Source organism: Oncorhynchus kisutch, linkage group LG9 (assembly GCF_002021735.2).
Source record: "Oncorhynchus kisutch isolate 150728-3 linkage group LG9, Okis_V2, whole genome shotgun sequence".
Lineage (NCBI taxonomy): Eukaryota > Metazoa > Chordata > Actinopteri > Salmoniformes > Salmonidae > Oncorhynchus > Oncorhynchus kisutch.
In genome coordinates this window covers 22,513,124-22,539,081 of record NC_034182.2, presented here as the reverse complement: position 1 = coordinate 22,539,081, position 25,958 = coordinate 22,513,124, and the positions used below count along the sequence as shown (strand labels likewise).

General features: G+C 43.6%; 2 protein-coding genes across 4 annotated transcripts; both read left to right on the top strand.

The window, feature by feature from the left end:
- Window positions 1-1,624: 1,624 nt before the first annotated feature.
- LOC109896900 (E3 ubiquitin-protein ligase TRIM47) lies at window positions 1,625-10,064 on the top strand. 3 transcript variants are annotated; one of them, XM_031832149.1, is made up of 7 exons: window positions 1,950-2,066; window positions 2,335-2,449; window positions 2,527-2,610; window positions 3,377-3,536; window positions 3,744-4,116; window positions 8,324-8,563; window positions 8,709-10,064. In XM_031832149.1, the coding sequence occupies exons 3-7, from the start codon at window positions 2,553-2,555 to the stop codon at window positions 8,829-8,831; spliced, it is 954 nt and encodes a 317-aa protein (XP_031688009.1). In that variant the 5' UTR covers window positions 1,950-2,066; window positions 2,335-2,449; window positions 2,527-2,552; the 3' UTR covers window positions 8,832-10,064. The 3 variants fall into 3 exon arrangements, with proteins under 3 accessions (XP_031688011.1, XP_031688010.1, XP_031688009.1); XM_031832151.1 differs by lacking the exon at window positions 2,527-2,610 and having other exon boundaries at window positions 1,625-2,066; XM_031832150.1 differs by lacking the exons at window positions 2,335-2,449; window positions 2,527-2,610 and having other exon boundaries at window positions 1,658-2,066.
- On the top strand, window positions 9,562-21,380 carry LOC109896899 (E3 ubiquitin-protein ligase TRIM39). The gene is made up of 9 exons (XM_020491335.2): window positions 9,562-9,724; window positions 16,288-16,521; window positions 17,911-18,122; window positions 18,286-18,445; window positions 18,598-18,693; window positions 19,172-19,405; window positions 19,919-20,066; window positions 20,354-20,380; window positions 20,584-21,380. The coding sequence occupies exons 2-9, from the start codon at window positions 16,312-16,314 to the stop codon at window positions 21,120-21,122; spliced, it is 1,626 nt and encodes a 541-aa protein (XP_020346924.1). The 5' UTR covers window positions 9,562-9,724; window positions 16,288-16,311; the 3' UTR covers window positions 21,123-21,380.
- The last annotated feature ends 4,578 nt before the right edge of the window (window positions 21,381-25,958 follow it).

Below are 25,958 nucleotides of genomic sequence, written 5' to 3'. Positions count from 1 at the left end.
TTTATGTTAACTAAATACTGCTTGCATAGTGTAGTTAATGGCATAAATATAGGAACAGTGTGGTAAAGTTGGTAATACTTGCTGTTTACTCATGGAATTTATATTTCAGATCAAAAGATGAATACGACAGGCAGATATTTCGACAGCAAACTGTTTTAGGATATTCTCTTACCCAGAAACAACAGCTATACATTTGCCTCATATTAATACTTTGATCTGAAATACCAATTAACCTACATGACTATACTGTAAAAATGACCTACTTTACTTCACTGTCGCACACTTATGACACTACCTGTGATGTGGAGAATAAAAAAACGTACCATTGAACTCGGCTTCGAAAAGCAGCTGATACATTTTAACCTTGACTGCTGCTTTTCTTTGCTGACGCAGCCTCTTCAGTGTTGGCACCAGGCTCATGGCAAAGAGGGTCTCTTCATCCTCCTTCCTGTGAGCATCAGGTTGGGCTGCATCCCTCTCGACGGCTTGGAGGAGAGCCTCTGCTGAAATGAGTTGAGTGGATCTGGGGGCTGGTACCTCCGATGACGCCTGGTGTGACGTTGTTCCTCTTCGTTTCTCTCTCTGTTTCTCTCCACGGCCACATCCTGTTCTACGAGGTCCTCAGTGGTCACTTCCGTGAGGTTCATAATAATCTCAGGTGGTCCTAGATCCAGAGGTGCTTCCTCCATTTCATCATCTTCCATGGCTGCACCGGTGGTGGTCATACTTGTGGATGATGTTGTAGAGTGTCTCGCTCCACCGGTGGAGGTGATGGTCGCATTTGTAGGTGACGTTGAGGGTCTTGATGCACCGGTGGCGACAACACTTGTGGATGACGTAGTGGAGGGTCTGGCTGTAAAATTGCCACTTGTTTCCCTAGGCACAATAAATGGATCCAGAAAAGAAAGAATGTGGCAGAAGTGCAAAGGCTGCTGGCCTGAAGCTGCTGACCCAGACCTCTTCTCCTCTTTCTCTGCCCTTCTCTCTCTCTGATACCTGTCCCTGAGTCCTCTCCACTTCCTCCTACAGTCTTCTTCTACATAGACATGAACATGATAAGCCAAACCATTACCTAGCATAACTATAGTTATTAGATAGCTATCATGGACACCTACTGTCACCTACTGTACACATAGACACACACACAAGGTTATCTGACCAAATTATCAGGGGTACAGTAGTATCTACCATTTCTATTACTATTTCTATAGCATACACACTCACACTCTTTCAAACATTATTATTTGGTAAAGTTATCAGGGGTAGTAACTAGCATAATTTATTTGACTATTTATTTCACACACACCTCATTGGCTAGGTTAGCTAGCTAACGCTAACTAGCCACATCTAGCACAAACTCACTACTAAACTGACCTGGCAATCCTACTATCGTGGACACTTGTCTCTAATCAGCATTTTTTGTGTTTATGTCCCTGTAGCTGTCAGCAGTTGTGTCAAAAATACATGGTTTTGAGGATACTGCGAAAATGATTTTCTCCTACATGTGTCCAATCGCATGCGACCATTTGCAAAAGGTACCTGCATCAGTATAGTTGCCTAGGGGCGCAAAATGTTATGCGGCAGTGATGCAATGACGTAGACGGGGTGTTCGAAGCGTCACCACCATCTACCTGAACCCCAAGCCGAGAAGAGTCGGTGTGTGTGTGGATTACGAGAAAGGACAGGTGTCTTTTTTTATGACGTGCTGGAAAAGTCACACATCTACTTATTCTTTGGCTTTTTCTCCGCCGGGAATCTTTACCCTTATGTTTAACTCTACAGCATGAAAATAGTGAGTCGTTGGTCATTTTCATAGATTGGATAAAGAAGTACAAATACAGGTTGAGAGCTCTATCCAGTACCGCGAAGTGAAGATACAGACACCGTGAAAGGTGTTAACACAAAATTAAAGGACGTGGCACACCTTACTATTTTCCTCTGATGTATTGAAATCCGGAGGTGTATGTAGAATCTGTTACCTCATAACCTAACGTCGCAGACGTAAAAGAAACGCATGAAACTAGATCCCGGACAAAAACCGGAAAATCCAGTTGTTGGTGACAGAGGTTCGTTTCCTGATAACAAGCAATGATAAAAGTTAGAAAGGAATTACAAGTTGTCACTGCTGAGATCACGTGTGTGTGAAATGATTCCTTATTTACATGTTTTTATTTATTATGTTGTGTATGTAAGATTTGCAAGAGGGTAAAGTACAACTGATTAGAGTGAACAAGGAAGGAACAACTCCACTTTAGGGAATGTTTATAAGAATATGTTTATAAGGATGCTGCAATACAGCTCGTTCAGAGTCCAAATGTACCTCCCCTTTACCAGCAGTGACAAGGCGTATCCTCGCCTTGTGAGAGTACTAGTTTATAGCACATACACACTTGTGCCACTGTAAGCCTAGGACCTGACTTGACAATTCGTCATCCTTGGCACAGAGCTGGTAAGTAAAATGAGTTTTGGATCATTTATATTATTAGATGAACATCACTAGTATTAATAAATGAAAGTGCTTTTCAGTTGATGTTTTTCTACACTGTGGTGCCATGCTGTATGTGCCTGTAGAAGGAGTTAGAGCCAGAGGTGGGGGAACAGTTGCTAAAAGTAAGCTGTCATCTAACATGTGTATGTGGTCAGTTGCTTCTGTTGTGGTTGATGGATGCTGTGCCTTTTTTGAAGCCTAGTTCAGGACTAAAATAAACGTTCTGTGGAGATTCTCCATTACAAGTGCTTCTTAGTCCAGGACTAGTTTTAATCTGTGTTTGGGGAAACCTGCCCAATAAGTGTTCCTATTAAAGTAATCCAAAGAGTCTCAGCGGTTCTGTGGTATGGTTTGTTTGTATGAATGGCTATGGACAGTTTACTGTCCAATGACCTCTAGTCACTAATGGGTTAACTATCTCTGTTCCAAGTCACAGAGGAAGCAGCATTATCACTAATGTTCAGATTACACTGAGGATTTATAAAGTGTTACACAACGCACAGTTCCGGGAACACTTTTTCTTTATATGGGGTTGCATGCATCCTAAATGGCACCCTATTCCCTTTATTGTGCACTACATTTGAACAGGGCCCATAGGGAATGACATTTGGGACTCAGGCCATGGCATTTTATAACCATCACTATGATGACATTGTGATCTTGCATTCCTGTGTATGAGTGTGTCAATTCCCAGATGCCGCCTTCCTTTATTTCTCTGTACAATAACTATAAAAAATGTAGCCAATATCCTACAACTGATATGCTTCCAAACAACGCTCATTTTTTCAGGATTTTTTCCCCTCTATACCCATGTACCAAACCATTTCCTGATTTCACTCCAAATTCCTCCACGGGGAAAAAAAACAATTTACTCTGTTCTATTCTCAGGGATGTCTGCACTGCCTCAATGCTGCATCTGTCTCGATGACTTCACCAATCCAGTCTCTATCCCCTGTGGCCATCGCTTCTGCCTGGGCTGTATCGGGGAGTACTGGAGACTCCATGGTGCCTGCCAGTGTCCTCTCTGTATGACATGTTTCCCCATAAGGTAAAAAGCCACGCATTGACACACACACACAAAAAACAGTAGGAGAGGCGCTGACTGAATAGTACATTAAATACAGTATATAATAAAAAAGAAAGTTGCACACTTAATATAATGCTCAACTCCAAATAGTTGAATGTGTATAAAATGGGTACACAGCTATAGAGTGTGTGCAACTTTTACACACTTTTACACCACTTCCCCTATCAGGCCACAGCTAAAAACGAAGCCAACCCTACATAATGTTGCACCGCGGGAGGAAAACCAAGCCGCACTCAGAGCAGGTGAGGTGCCCTGCGATATCTGTCCAGAAAAGCGGTGTAGAGCAGTGAAGTCATGTCTGGTGTGCCTGGCCTCGTACTGTGAGATGCACCTGGAGCCTCACTACAGGGACTCGGCTCTAGGGCGCCATCCACTGGTCACTGTGTGGAAGAACCTGGATGAGCCTGTCTGTAGACTCCACGGGAGGCAGTTGGCCAGGTTTTGTCGGAGCGATCAGACCTGCATCTGTGCTCTGTGTGTCCAGACTGATCACAGGGGTCATCGGGTGGTCACCATCGCCATGGAAGCAACAAAAAGGAAGGCAAGACAAATATATTAATGTGTTTTTTTTTTGGTGGAAAATTATAGTTAGCATGTTGAGATTTCACATTGCATTCATTCAACAGTTTATGTACCAAGTCTGTCGCGTAGAGTAGGCCAGAAGGTTAAACCTTAACTCAAACTTAAGCCTATATTAAACTTAAACTCTACCAAATAAAACGCTGGCAGAGCCGTAAAAGCACTTCTGTGCAAGTGTGCTTGTTTACATAGTGATTCTGAAAGAAAACCGTACTGCCACAAAAGTATACATTATGGTGGACAGCTAACCAGTGCTCAATGAACAGCTTAATGAGAAAGGCCCCCCCTTGAACTGAAAGAGAGGCTCATTTTGTAGGGGAAGCCCCTCCCATCAGAACATACCGAACTTATGAATTCATTAAGCCATCACAAACATCAAAGCCTACATTTTCCACTCAGCTAAACATATCAAGAAATATCTTCATTGAACCTTTGCAATTGGTTTATCATAATACAATATAATCACAACATAACACATTTACATAACCCTATAGCTACCGACACGGTATCTTTCAATACACCCATTCACATGAATCGGGGCTGGGCGCTACAAACCCAGCCTGATTGCCGTAGTTCGGGTCTTGGAGTCATTTTTACTGGGTCTTAGTTATTGTGCTAGTACTACAATGGAAGGCTCAAAGCCTGTTGGCTAATGGGCAGGAGTTCAAGCAGTTCATTGTAGACATGCCAGCTAAGCCTGATGTGATTTGTGTGCAGGAAACATGGCTCAAATGTACTGTGGAGTTTACCGTACAGGGATATGTAGTGGTTCGTAGGGGGGAGGGGCACCTTCATAGAGCAAGGACTTCCTTACAGGATGCTACGCAAAGGTATTGAACAGGAATATGTGGTGGTGGAGGTGTGGTTGAGATGAGGGGTGCTAATGGTAGTGAACTACTATAAGATTTTAATGGGGGGGGGGGGGGGGCATGGCAGGAATCTGTGAGTGTGGGGTATGGGGAGGAGTTGACAGTAGGGAGTGATCATTACCCCATAGTATGCACAGTAGGCCGGAGGGAGCAGGTGGTGTCAGTGGACGGAGTCGGGAGGTTGGTTGTTTGGAAGGACAAAGTGGGATCAGTTTCAGGAGTTGAGTGAGGAGGTGATGGCTCGGGTAGATATGAGAGGGGATGTGGATAGTATGAATAACTGGGTGAGAACAGCTTTAGTGGGGACAGCTACTGACGCTATACCTAAGAGTTCAGGGAGGACGAGGAGGGAAGCAGTCCCAAGGTGGATGGAGGAATGTGGGGCGTTGGTGAGGAGCAGGAACAGGGCATTTGGAGTACGGAAAAGGACGCATAACTTCCACCATCTGATTCAGTATAAGCAGGCCCAGGCTCTGGTGAGGAGAACTGTCTGTCAGGCCAAGAGTCACATTGGTTCTGTGACACCATTGGAAGGGCGACGGGTAGATGAGGGGGTGGGGGGTTGTGGGGGATGATTGAGAGGATGAGTGGGGTCAGAAGGGAGTAGGATTATCCCATGTTGACGAGTGGGGAAGGATGTGGCAGTAACAGATGAGAAGGCAGAGATGATTTGTCAGAGGAGGGGTAGTGGGGAGAAAGAGAACGAGAGAGGAGCATCCTGGAGTGCTGGATAGGAGAGAGGATGCAAATGATGCATTGAATGCACCATTTGACATGGCTGAGATGGAAAGGACAACGGGTAAGGCTGGGTTAACTCCACCTGGGAAAGATGAGGTGCGCTATGTTATATTGGCCCGTCTTAGTGATGAGGCACTGGATAAGGTATTGGTGTTGTACAACAGAGGGTGGGAGGAGGGGAGACTACACGCCAGCTGGAATCAGGCAGTAGTGGTACCAATCCGGAAGCCAGGGAAGGACCCAACAAGGCCAACAACCTATCGGCCAATAGCTTTAAAATCACATGTATGTAAGATTATGGAACGTCTGATTACGGAGAGCCTAATTTACTTCCTGGAGAGCTGGGGGCTAGTATCACCACATCAGAGTGGGTTCAGGAAGGGGAGGGGAACTATGGACCCAGTGCTCTGCTTAGAAGCAGAAGTCAGGAATGCTCAGGTGAACATGGAGACTGTTGTAGCTGTCTTTTTTTATGTGGAGCAGGCGTATGATATGATGTGGAAGGAGGGGTTGTTAATCAACCTTGATATTATGGGGTTAGGAGGAAGAACATACAACTGGATAAAGGATTTCCTGTTTGGAAGGTCTATCCAGGTGAGGTTGGGGAAGTCTCTATCAAATCAAAGTTTATTTGTCGCGTGCCCCGAATACAACAGGTGTAGACCTTACAGTGAAATGCTTACTTACAGGCTCTAACCAATAGTGCAAAAAAGGTGTTAGGTGAACAATAGGTAAGTAAAGAAATCAAAACAACAGTAAAAAGACAGGCTATATACAGTAGCGAGGCTACATACAGACACTGGTTAGTCAGGCTGATTGAGGTAGTATGTACATGTGGTTAAAGTGACTATGCATATATGATGAACAGAGTAGCAGTAGCGTAAAGAGGGGTTGGCGGGAGGCGGGACACAATGCAGATAGCCCAGTTAGACAATGTGCGGGAGCACTGGTTGGTCGGGCCAATTGAGGTAGTATGTACATGAATGTATAGTTAAAGTGACTATGCATATATGATAAACAGAGAGTAGCAGCAGCGTAAAAGAGGGGTTGGGGGCAGCTACCTAGTGGATAACGGTACACCACAGGGGAGCATGATTAGTCCTCTGTTGTTCTCAATCATTATCAATGATGTTTACTCTCAGGTACGGCCAGATATTGGGAGGACGTTATTTGCAGAGGATGGGGCCTTATGGAAGAGAGGAAGACATTTTCCATACATAGTCAGGAAGGTACAGGAAGCAATTGATGAGGTAGAGCGGTGGGCATTAATGTTCTGTACCAGGAGGAAGGTGAGAGATGAGGTATGCTTGAGGCTATATGAGGAAAAACTTGGAGAGGGTGGTTTCTTTCAGGTTCCTTGGGGTATAGTTTGACACTAGACTGACCTGGGTAGAACACATTGAGAGAGTGGTAGGGAAGTGTAAGAAGGTGCTGTTTGATGGGGAAAGAGTGGGGGGCTGGGCATTCCTCATTGAGGATCATGTATGTTGCATTGATCCGATCTGTAATAGACCTTGGCAGTATAGCGTATGGTTTGTCAGCCCGCACCTCATTGGAAAGGCCAGATGTCAGACTCAGAGTATGTAGTGGGACGTTTCAGACCTCCCCATTGGCTGCACTACAGGTGGAGATGGGGGATATGCCATTGCAGATTAGAAGACCACAGCTGGCAATTGATTATTGGGTCAACCTACCGGGACAAGGGGTGTCTCATCCCGCGAAAGGGATTTTACAGGCATGCAGGGAACATAAGCGAAGTCAGAACATAAGCGGTGGGTGGGTAATACCGAGGCGAAGGAGATGAGACTGTGTTGAAGGGATTTTAGTCTAAAAGTAGCTTTTCCTATCAATCCTCCATGGCTACTCGCACCTCCGGTAGTTGATCTAGAAGTGTTGGAGAAACTATAGGAAGGTGAGTAGGGTGTTGACCCGTCTGATTTGTTTAAGAGACGTCGGGATACTGTGTATCAGGATTTTGTGGCCATTTACACAGATTGATCAAAAGGTCAAAAGGACAGGACATACTGGGTCAGCATTTTTAGTAGTCCTTATTCCAGGATACCCGGAAGCTACAGAGACGGAGTGAGAAACCGAAACAAATAGAGCGGTGATCCAAAACATTGAGTACAAAAGTACAAAAAACATCACTTAGATTAAACATGAAAGCTTGCCTGCGAATTCTTCATACCATACCCAACTGTTACTGTTGGGAGGTAAGAGTGATGTGTGCAATGTATGACCTGAGATCGCCAAATTAACTTGTGTCGACCCACGTTGCTAATGTAGCTGAAAACGGCGCAGGGATGGGGAGATGAGTGTGGGTGTTAGTTGACCAAATCCTGCCCGCTGCCAGTGACCAACTTCTCCGTCACAAAGTCATTAAATCATTTTTTAAAATAAATGTACAGAACATACACCTAACATTCAGAGATACTGTATCTGTAAGAATCTGTACATGCATCCGTACATACAGTATGTACTGTAAGCGATTCAGGGTTTTCAAACATTAGGCCAAAATGCAGATACGTTCTTCTGATTTGAAGTCCACTGACTCATCCACAGGTTAAGCTAAAGAAGTCCATGATGAAGTTTCAGCAGATGATCCAGGAGAGACTGAAGAAGATGGAGGACCTCCAACAATCAGCGGAGCTCGTTGACGTGACTGAGGAGAAGCAGAAAGCAGCAGAGAGGCGAGCTGAGGGGCTCGTCAAAGAGATGGAGCAGGAAATCACTGAGCTACAGAGGAAAAGCACTGCGCTGGAGCAGCTCTCACACACCGAGGACCACCTCACCCTTCTGCAAGTCAGTATCCCCATTTCCTGTCTTTATAAATCAAATGTTAACATTTTGGGCCAACACATATATATATATATTTAATTTCACAACACAAACGAGACCAACAACAAGTTGTTACTCTTTTTGACGGGTTTCCCCCCTCTGCATATAGAGATTTCCATCACTGTCCACTCCTCTACACAACAAGGACTGGTCACACATCATCAAGTCCCTGATCCAAGAACTACAGGGGAAACTAGAAATATCCTCAAGAGATAGTAGAAAACTACATTGAGCCTCCTCCTGAAATAAGACATGTCTTTTTCACTCAGGAACATTTTATGATTGTTTAACATCGTTCTGCCTTTTTGTCTGTCCTCAAGTGATTTTTACAATGAGAAATATCGGGAACTATTTGTTCATTGTAACCTTGACTTAGCATTTTACCAAAGGAAATGTGACTTTAATGTGTATCACTTATGCTTATGTCGAGTTTATCATTGTGCCTATCCTATCCACAGTGTGCAGCCATGGTTGATTATTTATGTCTTGTTACAATTTGACCAGAGTAAATGTGAATGTGATTGTAATGTATTTATATATATATATATCATTTATCTTAGAATTTATTCAAAATGTTTAGTACCGTGCCAGAGAAAGTATGACCACCAATCAAGTATTATGCAGGGTTGTACGAATTTGGGATTGTGCATTTAGCAGAGTTTGTCATTGGATTAAGTATATACTGTAGCCTATCGGTAGCCTAATGGAAAGGTGTTTTACTTTCAATTCTCAAGTAAAATAAACTGCATGCGCTTACCAGAGGAGACGGATGGAAGTAGCTATAGAAGGACGGGGTCATTGTAATGGATGGAATGGAGTCAATGGAATGGAGTCAAACGTGGATTCCATATGGTTGTGTTTGATACCGTTCCACTTAATTCCATTGCAGGGATTACAATGAGCCCGTGCTCCTCCCACCAGGCTCCTCTGACACACACGCATAAACAGGTTTTCCACACACCCATGCATAGGCCAATTCTACTACTGATGAATACATACCTCCTTCACGGAAAGGGAACTGGTCATTATTTTAGCTGAAATGAAACTCAAAGGAGAAAAAGAATGGGACAGAGTAAAGGATGCCCATATGAGCCCAGAGTAAAGGAAGTTCACATCATCTGAAAGGTACTGGCAATACTTTATTTGTTGCATATATAACAGTGTATTACTTTTAAGTGTACATCATGCTACTGTCAAGAAATTAGGTATACATGTCATTTGTAATTCATTGTTTTTGTTTGATGTACAATGTAAGTATGATTGACACGTACAATGCTTATACATGTAATAAATGAGATGAAATAAGGTACTGTACTATAGATATACTTATTGTACATTTCGACACATTACAATAATTACGACAATGTTTTTCTCATTTCTGTATCAAAACCAGTCAACAATTTCCCTTATTTAATAACTCTTTAAAATATAGTCAAAACATATTAAAAAGTACACTTCTATCATATACTGCTATTATGTTTCCTGTTTGTGGTTGTTTTATTCTTTATTGTGTTCTGATTATTGTGATACGGAAGTTACTGTAGGTACACAAGTGCCTTCGGGCTTGTCTCATTACCTAGGTGCGCCAGTCAGACCATCTGTGGGCATACCCGCATGTCTGTGTGCTCACTGCTCACTCTCATTTGGCTAATTCATTTACCTCAGTAGACAATGTACTCTTGAGTTTACTGTACTCCGACCACCAGAGGGCAGTAATTCACTGTAATTCAGTGGTGCAACTACCTTCCAGAATCTCCAAAATTGTGACTTGTGGTAGTTAAAAGTAAGACCTAGAAAGCACATAAACTCCTTCCTTTCATCAAAACTTGAGAGGCAGCATTGGAAAGAGATGACGTCGCTGATATGCTTTTAGTCTCTCAGTGAATGAGGAATACTTACCCTGCTGAAAAAAACAGCATATACTCGACTAAATTTCAAGATGGTCCATGCTGGTCCATGCTGTTCTGATGCTGTTCAAGCTGGTATGACCAGCATCATCTAGCTGGTTAGGCTGGCTGACTAGCTAGTCAAGCTGGTATGCTGGTGACCAGTTAAGGCTGGTGATGCTGGTCCATGCGGGTCTATACTGCTCCAGCATGGTCTAACACGGAACACAAACAGGCTGCGCGCGTGTGCCATTGTGCGCCATCGTGCATACATTTATTTTGTCCCCCTACACCAAACGCGATCATGACACGCAGGTTTAAATATCAAAACAAACTCTGAACCAATTATATTAATTTGGGGACCGGTCGAAAAGCATTAAACATTTATGACAATTTAGCTAGTTAGCTTGCACTTGCTAGCTAATTTGTCCTATTTAGCTAGCTTTCTGTTGCTAGCTAATTTGTCCTGGGATATAAACATTGAGTTGTTATTTTACCTGAAATGCACAAGGTCCTCTACTCCACCATTTAATCCACACATAAAAGGGTCAACCGAATTGTTTCTAGTCATATCTCCTCCTTCCAGGCTTTTTCTTCTCTTGACTTTATATTGCAATTGGCAACTTTCATAAATTAGGTGCGTTACCCACACTGACATCCTTCATCTCTCAGTCGCCCACGTAGGTATAACCAATGAGGAGATGGCACGTGGCTACCCGCTTCTATAAACCAATGAGGAGATGGGTAAGGCAGGACTTGCAGCGCAATCTGTCAGAAATAGATTTATATTTTAGCCCTTGGCAACGCAGACACTCGTTGCCGCCAGCGAGCAGTGTGGGTGCAATTTATTTATTTATTTACCTTTATTTAACCAGCCATGATGGCAAAGTAAATACAATATAGCAAGTAAAATACTGGAATGGTAGTTTTGCAATGGAAGAATGTGCAAAGTAGAAATAAAAAAATAATGGGGTGCAAAGGAGCAAAATAAATAAATAAATTAAAATTAAATACAGTTGGGAAAGAGGTAGTTGTTTGGGCTAAATTATAGGTGGGCTATGTACAGGTGCAGTAATCTGTGAGCTGCTCTGACAGTTGGTGCTTAAAGCTAGTGAGGGAGATAAGTGTTTCCAGTTTCAGAGATTTTTGTAGTTCGTTCCAGTCATTGGCAGCAGAGAACTGGAAGGAGAGGCGGCCAAAGAAAGAATTGTTTTTGGGGGTGACTAGAGAGATATACCTGCTGGAGCGTGTGCTACAGGTGGGAGATGCTATGGTGACCAGCGAGCTGAGATAAGGGGGGACTTTACCTAGCAGGGTCTTGTAGATGACATGGAGCCAGTGGGTTTGGCGACGAGTATGAAGCGAGGGCCAGCCAACGAGAGCGTACAGGTCGCAATGGTGGGTAGTATATGGGGCTTTGGTGATAAAACGGATTGCACTGTGATAGACTGCATCCAATTTGTTGAGTAGGGTATTGGAGGCTATTTTGTAAATGACATCGCCAAAGTCGAGGATTGGTAGGATGGTCAGTTTTACAAGGGTATGTTTGGCAGCATGAGTGAAGGATGCTTTGTTGCGAAATAGGAAGCCAATTCTAGATTTAACTTTGGATTGGAGATGTTTGATATGGGTCTGGAAGGAGAGTTTACAGTCTAACCAGACACCTAAGTATTTGTAGTTGTCCACGTATTCTAAGTCAGAGCCGTCCAGAGTAGTGATGTTGGACAGGCGGGTAGGTGCAGGTAGCGATCGGTTGAAGAGCATGCATTTAGTTTTACTTGTATTTAAGAGCAATTGGAGGCCACGGAAGGAGAGTTGTATGGCATTGAAGCTTGCCTGGAGGGTTGTTAACACAGTGTCCAAAGAAGGGCCGGAAGTATACAGAATGGTGTCGTCTGCGTAGAGGTGGATCAGGGACTCACCAGCAGCAAGAGCGACCTCATTGATGTATACAGAGAAGAGAGTCGGTCCAAGAATTGAACCCTGTGGCACCCCCATAGAGACTGCCAGAGGTCCGGACAGCAGACCCTCCGATTTGACACACTGAACTCTATCAGAGAAGTAGTTGGTGAACCAGGCGAGGCAATCATTTGAGAAACCAAGGCTGTCGAGTCTGCCGATGAGGATATGGTGATTGACAGAGTCGAAAGCCTTGGCCAGATCAATGAATACGGCTGCACAGTAATGTTTCTTATCGATGGCGGTTAAGATATCGTTTAGGACCTTGAGCGTGGCTGAGGTGCACCCATGACCAGCTCTGAAACCGGATTGCATAGCAGAGAAGGTATGGTGAGATTCGAAATGGTCGGTAATCTGTTGGTTGACTTGGCTTTCGAAGACCTTAGAAAGGCACGGTAGGATAGATATAGGTCTGTAGCAGTTTGGGTCAAGAGTGTCCCCCCCTTTGAAGAGGGGGATGACCGCAGCTGCTTTCCAATCTTTGGGAATCTCAGACGACACGAAAGAGAGGTTGAACAGGCTAGTGATAGGGGTGGCAACAATTTCGGCAGATAATTTTAGAAAGAACGGGTCCAGATTGTCTAGCCCGGCTGATTTGTAGGGGACCAGATTTTGCAGCTCTTTCAGAACATCAGCTGAATGGATTTGGGAGAAGGAGAAATGGGGAAGGCTTGGGCGAGTTGCTGTTGGGGGTGCAGTGCTGTTGTCCGGGGTAGGAGTAGCCAGGTGGAAAGCATGGCCAGCCGTAGAAAAATGCTTATTGAAATTCTCAATTATGGTGGATTTATCAGTGGTGACAGTGTTTCCTATCTTCAGTGCAGTGGGCAGCTGGGAGGAGGTGTTCTTATTCTCCATGGACTTTACAGTGTCCCAGAACTTTTTTGAGTTAGTGTTGCAGGAAGCAAATTTCTGCTTGAAAAAGCTAGCCTTGGCTTTTCTAACTGCCTGTGTATAATGATTTCTAGCTTCCCTGAACAGCTGCATATCACGGGGGCTGTTCGATGCTAATGCAGAACGCCATAGGATGTTTTTGTGTTGGTTAAGGGCAGTCAGGTCTGGGGAGAACCAAGGGCTATATCTGTTCCTGGTTCTAAATTTCTTAAATGGGGCATGTTTATTTAAGATGGTTAGGAAGGCATTTTTAAAAAATATCCAGGCATCCTCTACTGACGGGATGAGATCAATATCCTTCCAGGATACCCCGGCCAGGTCGATTAGAAAGGCCTGCTCGCAGAAGTGTTTCAGGGAGCGTTTTACAGTGATGAGTGGAGGTCGTTTGACCGCTGACCCATTACGGATGCAGGCAATGAGGCAGTGATCGCTGAGATCTTGGTTGAAGACAGCAGAGGTGTATTTAGAGGGGAAGTTGGTTAGGATGATATCTATGAGGGTGCCCGTGTTTAAGGTTTTGGGGAGGTACCTGGTAGGTTCATTGATTATTTGTGTGAGATTGAGGGCATCAAGTTTAGATTGTAGGATGGCTGGGGTGTTAAGCATGTTCCAGTTTAGGTCGCCTAGCAGCACGAACTCTGAAGATAGATGGGGGGCAATCAGTTCACATATGGTGTCCAGAGCACAGCTGGGGGCAGAGGGTGGTCTATAGCAGGCGGCAACGGTGAGAGACTTGTTTTTAGAGAGGTGGATTTTTAAAAGTAGAAGTTCAAATTGTTTGGGTACAGACCTGGATAGTAGGACAGAACTCTGCAGGCTATCTTTGCAGTAGATTGCAACACCGCCCCCTTTGGCAGTTCTATCTTGTCTGAAAATGTTGTAGTTTGGAATTAAAATGTCTGAGTTTTTGGTGGTCTTCCTAAGCCAGGATTCAGACACAGCTAGAACATCCGGGTTGGCAGAGTGTGCTAAAGCAGTGAATAGAACAAACTTAGGGAGGAGGCTTCTAATGTTAACATGCATGAAACCAAGGCTATTACGGTTACAGAAGTCGTCAAAAGAGAGCGCCTGGGGAATAGGAGTGGAGCTAGGCACTGCAGGGCCTGGATTCACCTCTACATCGCCAGAGGAACATAGGAGGAGTAGAATAAGGGTACGGCTAAAAGCTATGAGAATTGGTCGTCTAGAACGTCTGGAACATAGAGTAAAAGGAGGTTTCTGGGGGCGATAAAATAGCATCAAGGTATAATGTACAGACAAATGTATGGTAGGATGTGAATACAGTGGAGGTAAACCTAGGTATTGAGTGATGAAGAGAGAGATATTGTCTCTAGAAACATCGTTGAAACCAGGAGATGTCATTGCATGTGTGGGTGGTGGAACTAATAGGTTGGATAAGGTATAGTGAGCAGGACTAGAGGCTCTACAGTGAAATAAGCCAATAAACACTAACCAGAACAGAAATGGACAAGACATATGGACATTAAGGAGAGGCATGCTTAGTCGAGTGATCAAAAGGGTCCGGTGAGTGGAGAGGTTGGTTGGTGATTTAGACAGCTAGCCAGGGCATCGGTAGCAAGCTAGCATAGGATGGAGGTCTGTTGTTAGCCACCTCCTGCGCTCCGTCAGTAGATTAGTGGGGTTCCGTGTGGTAGAGGGGATCAATCCAAATCACACAACAACAACAAAAATAAAAACAATAGATATAGTTATAGAGGCCCAAGAAGAAAACATAATAATAATAATAAAAAAATAATAAAAAAATATATAAAAAATTGTCCGATTGTCTATTCAGATAGCAGCCGGTAAGACAGCTAACGGTTAGCAGGCCGCAGATGGGCGTTCAGGTAACGTCGCGACGGAGGAGCCAGCCGAATAACTCCTTCGGGTAGATAACGTCGGCATTCCAGTTGTGAAGGCCCGGTGGGGCTCCGCGAAGGCAGCAAAACGGGTCCGGATAGGCGACTGCAGCCCAGGTGCGATTGATGGAAATCAGGAGTGATTGACGGAGCTTGCTAGCTCCGGAACAATTGATGTTTGCTCCGGAATCGACGAAGGCCGATAGTCACACGGATAGCAGCTAGCTAGCTGTGAGATCCGGGCATGAATGTCCAGAGAGCAGTCGAAATCCAGGGACATGGAGAGAAAAATTGGTCCGGTATGCTCCGCTCCGAGCCGCGCTGCGCCGTACAGAACTGGCGATAGACTTTCGAGCCAAAGGATAGCCGATGACCACAAACCGTGGTTAGCTGAACACCAACGACTTGCCAGTAAAGGAGCCAACTAGCTTCTGAACTAGCTTCTGGATTAGCAATAATTGAATAACATTTATGTTGCAACGCAAGCGACACGAACGGTGTTGTCAGCCTGTTTACACGGAACCATAACCGGCTGTGCCCCATCGTGCATAAATGTATTGTGTCCCCCCCACACCAAACGCGATCACTACATGCAGGTGATCGCGTTTGGTGTGATCAAATATCAAAACAAACTCTCAACCAATTATATTAATTTGGGGACGGGCTGACCACACCGCTCGTGTCGCGTGCGCGAGCATTGCAAAATGAATTTAGAAATCGATGTTATTCAATTATTGCACCCACGTTAATTCCTCTCTCCTACAGCGTCCATCGCCATTACATGCACATGGTCAATTATGCAAATTCGGCGATGACGTCATTTAGCAACTTTTAGGACAGCCAATAGCTACTTTCCTTACTGAGGAGTTGGCAACACTGCTTGCAGGCCTGTTGTCGCCACTGTATTTGGGGAGGGAAAAAAAATCGTTAAGCACTTTCATGATGGTTACCAGCATCACCAGCATGATCAGCTGGCACCTTTTTTTCAGCAGGGTATTAATGATAAATAATGAATCTCCAACAACACCTCTTTCAACTTTTTTATTTATCAAATTGCAGATGACAAACACTCTGAAATACTTGATATTGACAGGTTTAAAGGACTCCAGCTCCAGACATGGCCTCCTCGTCCTTACACTCCGTCAACATGGACACCCCCATTCTGATCAAGCACCATCTCTACTGCTCTATTTGTCTGGACCTGTTTGAAAACCCCGTCACCACCCACTGTGGCCACAGCTTCTGCCAGTCCTGCCTGGGCCGCAACCTCCACTTGAATGACCTCACGTGCCCCCTCTGCAAGAAGCATCTGAGGAGTAACCCGCAGGTGAAGTATTAGTCTTCCTCTTCTTCTTCAAGATGCATTCATGGAGAAACTCACAAGTAGTAAGGCAGTCCAGACATTTTAAGTGCTAGAAAAACTCAATATAACACATCCTGTCTCAGCCATTTTCCCCACTAGTTGGCAGTATTTACATCAACATAAATACGTCAAATGTGGTTGGGGTGGATGTATTCTATTGGGGAATGATGTCTGTTGTGTACTTAATTTTTTTTATGTGGAGAATGTGTTGATAATGACACTTGTAACCTTCGTTGAGCTGAATATTGGTATGTAAATGCAGGTAAAAACCAAGTATATGGATTTTTTTCACAAATCACAAAAATGTGTCTGATGATTTATGCATACATGCATCTAGATTTATGATAGGCTTTCCTTCAAAGAGCATGTAGATGAGTTAGTTAAGAATGGGCTTCTTTTAACGGAATATGTCATACCTTTCGTTCAATAGCAGTAAACAAATAGTTCAGTCGACATTCACTCCTGTCTTAGACTACGGCGATAACATCTAATATGAACTCAGCTGCCACTCTATTGAAGTCACTGGATGCAGTTTCTGCATTACACTTTATTACGGGTGCTAGTTTCAGCACACATCACTGAACTCTGTACCAGAAAGTAGACTTGCCAAGTTTGAAGTTTCATAGATGCATTGATCACTTTTTTTTGTTTATAAATCCATCTTGCGTAAACGATCACCGTACCTCACTTCTCTGTTATCCTACAGAAATCAGACACGGTCTCAGGGATGACTCACCCTGGAGATCCCTTAGATCTCGACAGAGTTAGGGAAATCTGCCTTAAGCTATTTTGGTCTGGTCTACAGCCCTCGAACTCAACTCTGGACCTCGAAGTCAGTTCCATTGCATTTTTACATTGTTCCCCTCTAACCAGGGACTGATTTAGACCCGGGACACCAGGTGTGTGAGATTAATTATCAGGTAGAACAGGAAACCAGCGGTCTCCAGACCTCGTAGGGTAAGAGTTGAGTACGCCTGAGTCTACCGAGTTTGCTGAAATTGGAGGAATTGGTGCCTCAGGCAGTTCAGACGGCTGTCTGAGGACCTTTTTAAGGAAGTGTTTCTTATGATTCTATGCTCAATCTTATGTTTCTATGACATTTTCGATTGTTTGTGTTTTTTTGCTTGCTTATATATTTTGTCGGTTAAGTATACATTTTACTATGTTTTATAACTTTCTGTAAGTCATTGACGTAAATAACATAGTATTATCAGTCAACTCACCGGATAAAATCAGGAATAAAAAACTGGTTTGCTTTTCTTAATTGTCCCTGAGGTGATAAATAAAGTTGTATTAGATTGAATAATGAATGCATAAATAAAGCATAATAGCGCAATACAATGTTACCCACAGGTGAACATCATCCTCAGGTCCCTAATCCAAGAACTGAAGAAGTCCCAGGATAGGAAGCCAGAGGAATATTCCGGAGCCTTGGGCGAGGTGGCCTGTGATGTCTGCACTGAGAGGAAACTCAAGGCCCATAAGTCCTGCTTGCTGTGCCTGGCCTCATACTGCGAGACTCACCTGCAAACCCACACCTCTGCAGACAGGCTGAAGGGCCACAGGTTGACTTTGACTTTATTGATTCTTAATCACAATTCATACCATAGAACTTGAAGAAACTCTGAATTTACATAATAGGAAATAACACCAGAAAACACACTTGGATACACTTGTTTTTTATTCTTACTTTTCTTGATTGGAAAGTGTAAACATGTGTATACATAGGTTGGTGGCCCCTGTGGATGACCTGGATGGGAGGGCCTGTCTGACCCATGGTCGACCCCTGGAGTTGTACAGCAGGGCGGAGGGGCGTTGTGTCTGTGCCCTCTGCATGGAGGAGGGTCACGAGGTCGTCTCCACAGAAACGGAGTGGGACAAGAAGAAGGTGAGGTCATAATTCCTAAGGGTTCAATGATGGCTATGTGTATAGTATTGGGTGAGTCGGAAGGAGAGTGTGTATTGCGTGATTACTACATTAATAATGATAAACTAATGTATGATTCCTTTTTCATTCCATGTTTTTTTTTCATTTACAAGGGTGAGCTGGGCAGCAGCCTGGCTGAGATGCAGGAAAGGATCCTGGAGAGAGAGAGAAAGGCGGAGGAGATCAGGGAATCCATGGACCTCTGCAAGGTGAGTCCTGAGTGATTCAGAGTGAGGTACCACATGTCTACCTGCAAGCACAGAGCTGTGCTGTAACAGTGCTCTACAAGAAGAGAGAGATAGAGAGAGAGCGAGAGAGCGAGAGAGCGAGAGCAAAGATAGCAAATATATTAGGTATATGCCTGCAAGGGGAGTCCTGTGTGAGTCAGAGTGAGGTACTACAAGTCCACATGCAGATACAGAGGTGGAGCACTGTAGCAGTGAGACAGTTAAACATGAGACAGAGAGACCCGTTGTACACAGAGAGGGACAAGAGGTACAGAGTGTGAGACGTCTCCAGCTCTCTTTCTGTATGCACATGAGACATACGGTACACGCACAGACAATGAGACAAGCACAGAGAAAAGCCAAGTGAAAAGTGAGACCGACAGAGAGGCAAAAACAGAGAGGGAATGAGAGAGACATTGAGGTGATACTGAGTTGTTGTCCACCACCTCTAACCCTTTAGGCCCAACTGGACAGGGAGAGGAGGGAGATAGACTCTGTGTTTGAAGTAGTGATGACCACTGTAGAGGAGACCCGGCGAGAGGCTCTCAGGCCCCTGGAGAAGAGGCAACAGGACATGGAGCGAGAGGCAGAAGAACTCACCCAAGAGCTGCAGAAAGAGATCAAACAGCTGAGAGACATCATCGGTCAGCTGGAGGACGTTGCTAACCTAGAGGATCACATTCACTTCCTGCAGGTGAGCGGCTTTACTTGAACGTTTAACCCTTTTGCTCTGTGAGTGGCATAGATCATCCACAAATGATTCCTCCCGGCACTGTATCACTCTAGTTGACTGAACAGCCTACAAGCTGCTCGCACTCACTCTGTATTGGGCTAAAGTGATTGAACAGCCTGCAAGCTGCTCGCATTGTATTGGGGAAGATGACTGAACAGTCTACAAGCTGCTCGCACTCTTTATTGCGCTATATGATTGAAGAGTTTGCAAGCTGCTCGCACTCTGTATGGGGCTAGGTGACTGAAATGTCCGCAAGCTGTTCCTAAGTTGGTTGATGCGTGTGTTTGTGTACCAGTATGTGTGAAATGCATGGATTGTACTGGACTGGGTGACTATTGTCTGTCAAATTGTTTTTCGAATTTGATTTATATAATTATACACTATAATGATATAATGAAATAAAACCGTTGAATCATCTTTCTCTGTGATGGTCTCTTTTTCCCTCTCTTTCCTCTCCATCTGTCTCTCCACCAGACCTTCCCATCTCTGTCGGGGCTGGGTGACGGTAGAGACTGGACTGAGGTCTCACTTGATACTGAAGTCTCCTTTGGTACCATGAGAAACAGCCGTTCAGCCATGATGGAGAAAATTGAGCAGGAGCTTGAGAAGCTCTCCTCGATTGGTGAGATGACAACAGTGTTGAAAACCATACATATACGGTGCATTCGGAAAGTTTTCAGATCCCTTGACTATTTCCACATTTTGTTTACGTTACAGCCTTTTTCTAAAAATGGATTAAATAAATACATTTCCTCATCAATCTACACACAATACGCCATAATGAAACAGGTTTTACATTTTTTTAGCTCACATTTTAGACATATAATCTGCATACATTGCTATATTCTTTGTTTAGCTTTGTCATACTACAATTGACCATGACAGCCCAAAAATGTGTTTCTTCCACAGAACTTGAGAGGATCCTGAAGTTTGCAGGTGTGTATTGTTACATTTCAGGGTAGTAATACATTAGTATATAAAGACTTCAATCTTCATTAGCATACATCGATCTCAACCACATTCACTTTGTAGTAGGCCACATTTTAACTTCATTCAGGCCAACTGATAGGCCTTGTACATGCCCAAATACTGTGCTGTATCTTGTCATAACAATAACGTCCATATCTGATATTATTCAGTTGATGTGACCCTGGACCCAGACACAGCCAACATACAGCTGGTTCTCTCTGAGGACGGGAAAGAGGTGAGAGACGGAGGGAAGATACAGGACCTCCCTGACCGTCCGGATCGCTTTGATCACTTCGGCAGCGTCCTGGGGCACAACATGTTAACGTCTGGGAGATCATACTGGGAGGTGGATGTCGGGAACAAGACGGGTTGGGATCTGGGAATTGCAAGAGGAGATGCCAACAGGAAGGGGCAACTCTCTGTGAATCCTACTCATGGTTACTGGGCAATAGTGCATTATAATGGGGACCAATACGGAGCCTTGGGGGACCCTCCTTTTCTCTTGTCACTGATGGAGAAACCCCAGAAGGTGGGGGTGTTTGTGGATTATGAGGAGGGGTTGGTGTCTTTTTATGATGTGGAAGCTAAGGCTCATATATATTCTTTCACTGGGTATTCCTTCACTGGGGAAATGTATCCATATCTCAGCCCACATCTTCTGAATGGGAAGAAGAACTCAGATCCACTGGTCATCACAGAAATAGGCTGATCAAACATTGTTTGGCATTGAAGGTGAAAGACTTGTTTCAGGCTAGGATTAGGGCTACAGCTAGGTTTAGGGTTGGGTTAGAGTTAGATACAAATGTTGTACTTTATTACACATATAAATATTTGAATTAATAGTTTTGTACACAATGTATTAAATTGAAACGTTTTGTCACTTGCCTACACGCAATACCGCATAATGTCAAAGTGGAATTATATTTTTAGAAACTTTTACAAATTAATAAAAAAGGAAAATCTGAAATGTCTTGAGTCAATAAGTATTCAACACTTTGTTATGGCAAGCCTAAATAAGTTCAAGAGTAAAAATTTGCTTGACAAGTCACATGGACTCACTCTTTGTGAAATAATAGTGTTTAACATGATTCTTTTTTACGACTACCTCACCTCTGTACCCCACACATACAATTCCAGTGCCTTCAGAAAGTATTCATACCCCACATTATTCCACATTTTGTCATGTTACAGCCTGAATTCAAAATGGATTCAATAAATAAAACATTCTCAGCAATCTACACACAATAACCCATAATGGCCCAAATAAAATACAGAAATATCTCATTTTCGTAAGTATTAGCACCCCTGAGTCAATACTTTGTAGAATCACCTTTAGCAGCGATTACAAGTGTGAGTCTTTCTGAGTAAGTCTCTAAAAAATTTCCACACCTGGATTGTGCAACATTTGCCCATTTCTTTTTTGATGTCATAAATACACAAACAAGAAAACAGCGAGTTGCAAAAATAAATGGCTTCCAATAATTTCATTAACCTAACTAAACAATTTCAAACTAATGCAGCCGCTCTACAGTTTTTCAAATGTACAGTATTATGCAACTAAGTAACAGTATTTTACATTGAAAAGTTACTAGTTACAGTGTTTTCATTGTTGTATAATGCAGGATGTACTGTAAAAGTACTGTAAATAAGTTATCACAGAGAGTTCCCAGCCCATACAAGTACTGGGAAAGGGGAAGATGACGTTCGATAATATTACACACATCAGTGTTATAATCTTCCCATGACTGTTTAGTGTTGGAAAACTCCCATATGGTGTCAGTGCTTCCTCTCTAACATTAAGAAGGCACTTCCACAAGGTCAAATGGATTATGAGCAAGAAGAGGAGAATCAGCATCAGACTGAACAACTCCAGTTAAAGTTTGGGAATGTTTAGAATTAGGAGTAATTGAATAGGATCTCTTTGAGAGAACGCTTGAGTATTCAGATGTGATTTCATGTAGGCCAGGTTTAGGGGCAATTGGAATTGGAAATGAAGGCAGTCAATTCAGAAAGTAAACCTCAATTAAACATTTACATTTTTTAAAAGGTAATCTACTTTCAATGACTTCTCAATACCTATACTGAACAACAATATACACGCAACATCCAACAATTTCAAAGATTTTACAGATTTACAGTTAGTAGGAGAAAATCTGTCAATTTAAATACATTTGTTAGGCCCAAAACTATGGATTTCACATGACTGGGAATACAGACATGTATCTGTTGGTCACAGATACATAAAAAAAATGGGCCTCACAATGGGCCTCAAGATCTCATCACAGTATTTCAGTGCAGTCAAATTGCCATTGATAAAGTGCAATTGTGTTCATTGTCCATAGCTAACAACTGCCCATACCATAACCCTACCGCCCCCCATGGGGCACAGCAACAAACCGCTCGCCCTCACAACGCCATACACGTGGTATGCGGTTGTGAGGCAGGTTGGATGTACTGCCAAATTCCCTAAAACGATGTTGGAGGCGGTTTAAAGTAGAGAAATGAACATTAAACTCTGGCAACAGCTCTGGTCGACATTACTGCAGTCAGCATGCCAATTGCACGCTCCCTCAAAACTTGAAACATCTGTGGCATTATGTTGTGTGACTGCACATTTTAGAGTGGCCTTTTATTGTCCCAGCACAAGGTGCACCTTTGTAACAATCATGCTGTTTAATCAGCTTCTTGATATGACATACCTGTCAGGTGGATGGATTATCTTGGCAAAGGAGAAATGCTCACTAACAGGGATGTAAACAAATTTGTGTACAACATTTGAGCTAAATAAGTTTTTGTGTGTATGGACAATTTCTGGGATCTTTTATTTCAGCTCATGAAACATGGGACCGACACTTTACACTTGGCGTTTATATTTTTGTTCAGTGTAAGTAGAAACAATTTATTTCAAAAGTTTTCAATTTTTCAATTTTAAATTAACATGGGCCTCCGGAGTGGCGCAGTGGTCTATGGCACTGCATCGCAGTGCTAGCTGTGCCACTGGAGATTCTGGGTTCAAGTCCAGGCTCTATCACAGCCGGCCGTGACCGGGAGACCCATGGGGCAGCAGATGATTGGCCCAGCGTCTTCCGGGTTAGGGGAGGGTTTGGCCAGCAGGGATGTCCTTGTCCCATCGCGCACTAGCGACTCCTGTGGCGGGCGCAGTGCACGCTGACATGGTCGCCAAGTGTACGGTGTTTCCTCTGACACATTGGTGTGGCTGGCTTCCAGGTTAAGTGGGCAATGTGTCAAGACGTAGTGGGCCTTGGTTGGGTTGGTTTGTGTTTTCGAGTACGCACTGCTCTCGACCTTCGCCTCTCCCGAGTCCGTGGGGGAGTTGCAGTGATGAGACAAGACTATAACTACCAATTGGATACCACAAAAAAGGGGTAAATAATTTAAGAAAAATACATTTAAAAAAAATAATAATAATAATCACTTCCTGAATTAAGTGCCTTAAATTAAAATTGACCGCAACCCTGATGAAGGCCTATCACCATTTAACATGCTTTCATTTACTTGATTGAACTCTCTTACATAAATATTAAGAACTTTTACTTAGTACTTTGTTGAAGCCCCTTTGGCAGCGATTACAGCCTTCAGTCTTCTTGGGTATGAAGTTACAAGCTTGGCACACCTACAGTGGGGCAAAAAAGTATTTTAGTCAGTCACCAATTGTGCAAGTTCTCCCACTTAAAAAGATGAGAGAGGCCTGTAATTTTCATCATAGGTACACTTCAACTATGACAGACAAAATGAGAAAAAAATCCAGAAAATCACATTGTAGGATTTTTAATGAATTTATTTGCAAATTATGTTGGAAAATAAGTATTTGGTCACCTACAAACAAGCAAGATTTCTGGCTCTCACAGACCTGTAACTTCTTCTTTAAGAGGCTCCTCTGTCCTCCACTCATTACCTGTATTAATGGCACCTGTTTGAACTTGTTATCAGTATAAAAGACACCTGTCCACAACCTCAAACAGTCACACTCCAAACTCCACTATGGCCAAGACCAAAGAGCTGTCAAAGGACACCAGAAGGACACCAGACCTGCACCAGGCTGGAAAGACTGAATCTGTAATAGGTAAGCAGCTTGGTTTGAAGAAATCAACTGTGGGAGCAATTATTAGGAAATGGAAGACATAGAAGACCACTGATAATCTCCCTCGATCTGGGGCTCCACGCAAGATCTCACCCCGTGGGGTCAAAATGATCACAAGAACGGTGAGCAAAAATCCCAGAACCACACGGGGGACCTAGTGAATGACCTGCAGAGAGCTGGGACCAAAGTAACAAAGCCTACCATCAGTAACACACTACGCCGCCAGGGACTCAAATCCTGCAGTGCCAGACGTGTCCCCCTGCTTAAGCCAGTACATGTCCAGGCCCGTCTGAAGTTTGCTAGAGAGCATTTGGATGACCCAGAAGAAGACTGGGAGAATGTCATATGGTCAGATGAAACCAAAATATAACTTTTTGGTAAAAACTCAACTCGTCGTGTTTGGAGGACAAAGAATATTGAGTTGCATCCAAAGAACACCATACTTACTGTGAAGCATGGGGGTGGAAACATCATGCTTTGGGGCTGTTTTTCTGCAAAGGGACCAGGACGACTGATCCGTGTAAAGGAAAGAATGAATGGGGTCATGTATCGTGAGATTTTGAATGAAAACCTCCTTCCATCAGCAAGGGCATTGAAGATGAAACGTGGCTGGGTCTTTCAGCATGACAATGATCCCAAATACACCGCCCGAGCAACGAAGGACTGGCTTCGTAAGAAGCATTTCAAGGTCCTGGAGTGGCCTAACCAGTCTCCAGATCTCAACCCCATAGAAAATCTTTGGAGGGAGTTGAAAGTCCGTATTGCCCAGCAACAACCCCAAAACATCACTGCTCTAGAGGAGATCTGCATGGAGGAATGGGCCAAAATACCAGCAACAGTGTGTGAAAACCTTGTGAAAACGTTTGACCTCTGTCATTGCCAACAAAGGGTATATAACAATGTATTGAGATAAACTTTTGTTATTGACCAAATACTTATTTTCCACCATAATTTAAGTAAATTCATTAAAAATCCTACAGTGTGATTTTCAGGATTTCTTTTCCTAATTTTGTCTGTCATATATGAAGTGTACCTATGATGAAAATTACAGGCCTCTGTCATCTTTTTAAGTGGGAGAACTTGCACAATTGGTGGCTGACTAAATACTTTTTTGCCCCACTGTATATTTGGGGAGTTTCTCAAATTTCTCTCTGCAGATCCTCTCAAGCTCTGTCAGGTTGGATTGGGAGTGTCTCTGCACAGCTATTTTCAGGTCTCTCCAGAGATGTTAGATCGGGTTTAAGTCTGGGCTCTGACTGGGCCACTCAAGGACATTCCTGCACTGTCTTGGGTGTGGGTCGTTGTCCTGTTGGAAAGTGAACCTTTTCCCCAGTCTGCGGTGCTGAGCACTCTGGAGCAGATTTTTATCAAGGATCTCTCTGAACTTTGTTCCGTTCATCTTTCCCTCGATCCTGACTAGTCTCCCAGCCCCTGCCGCTGAAA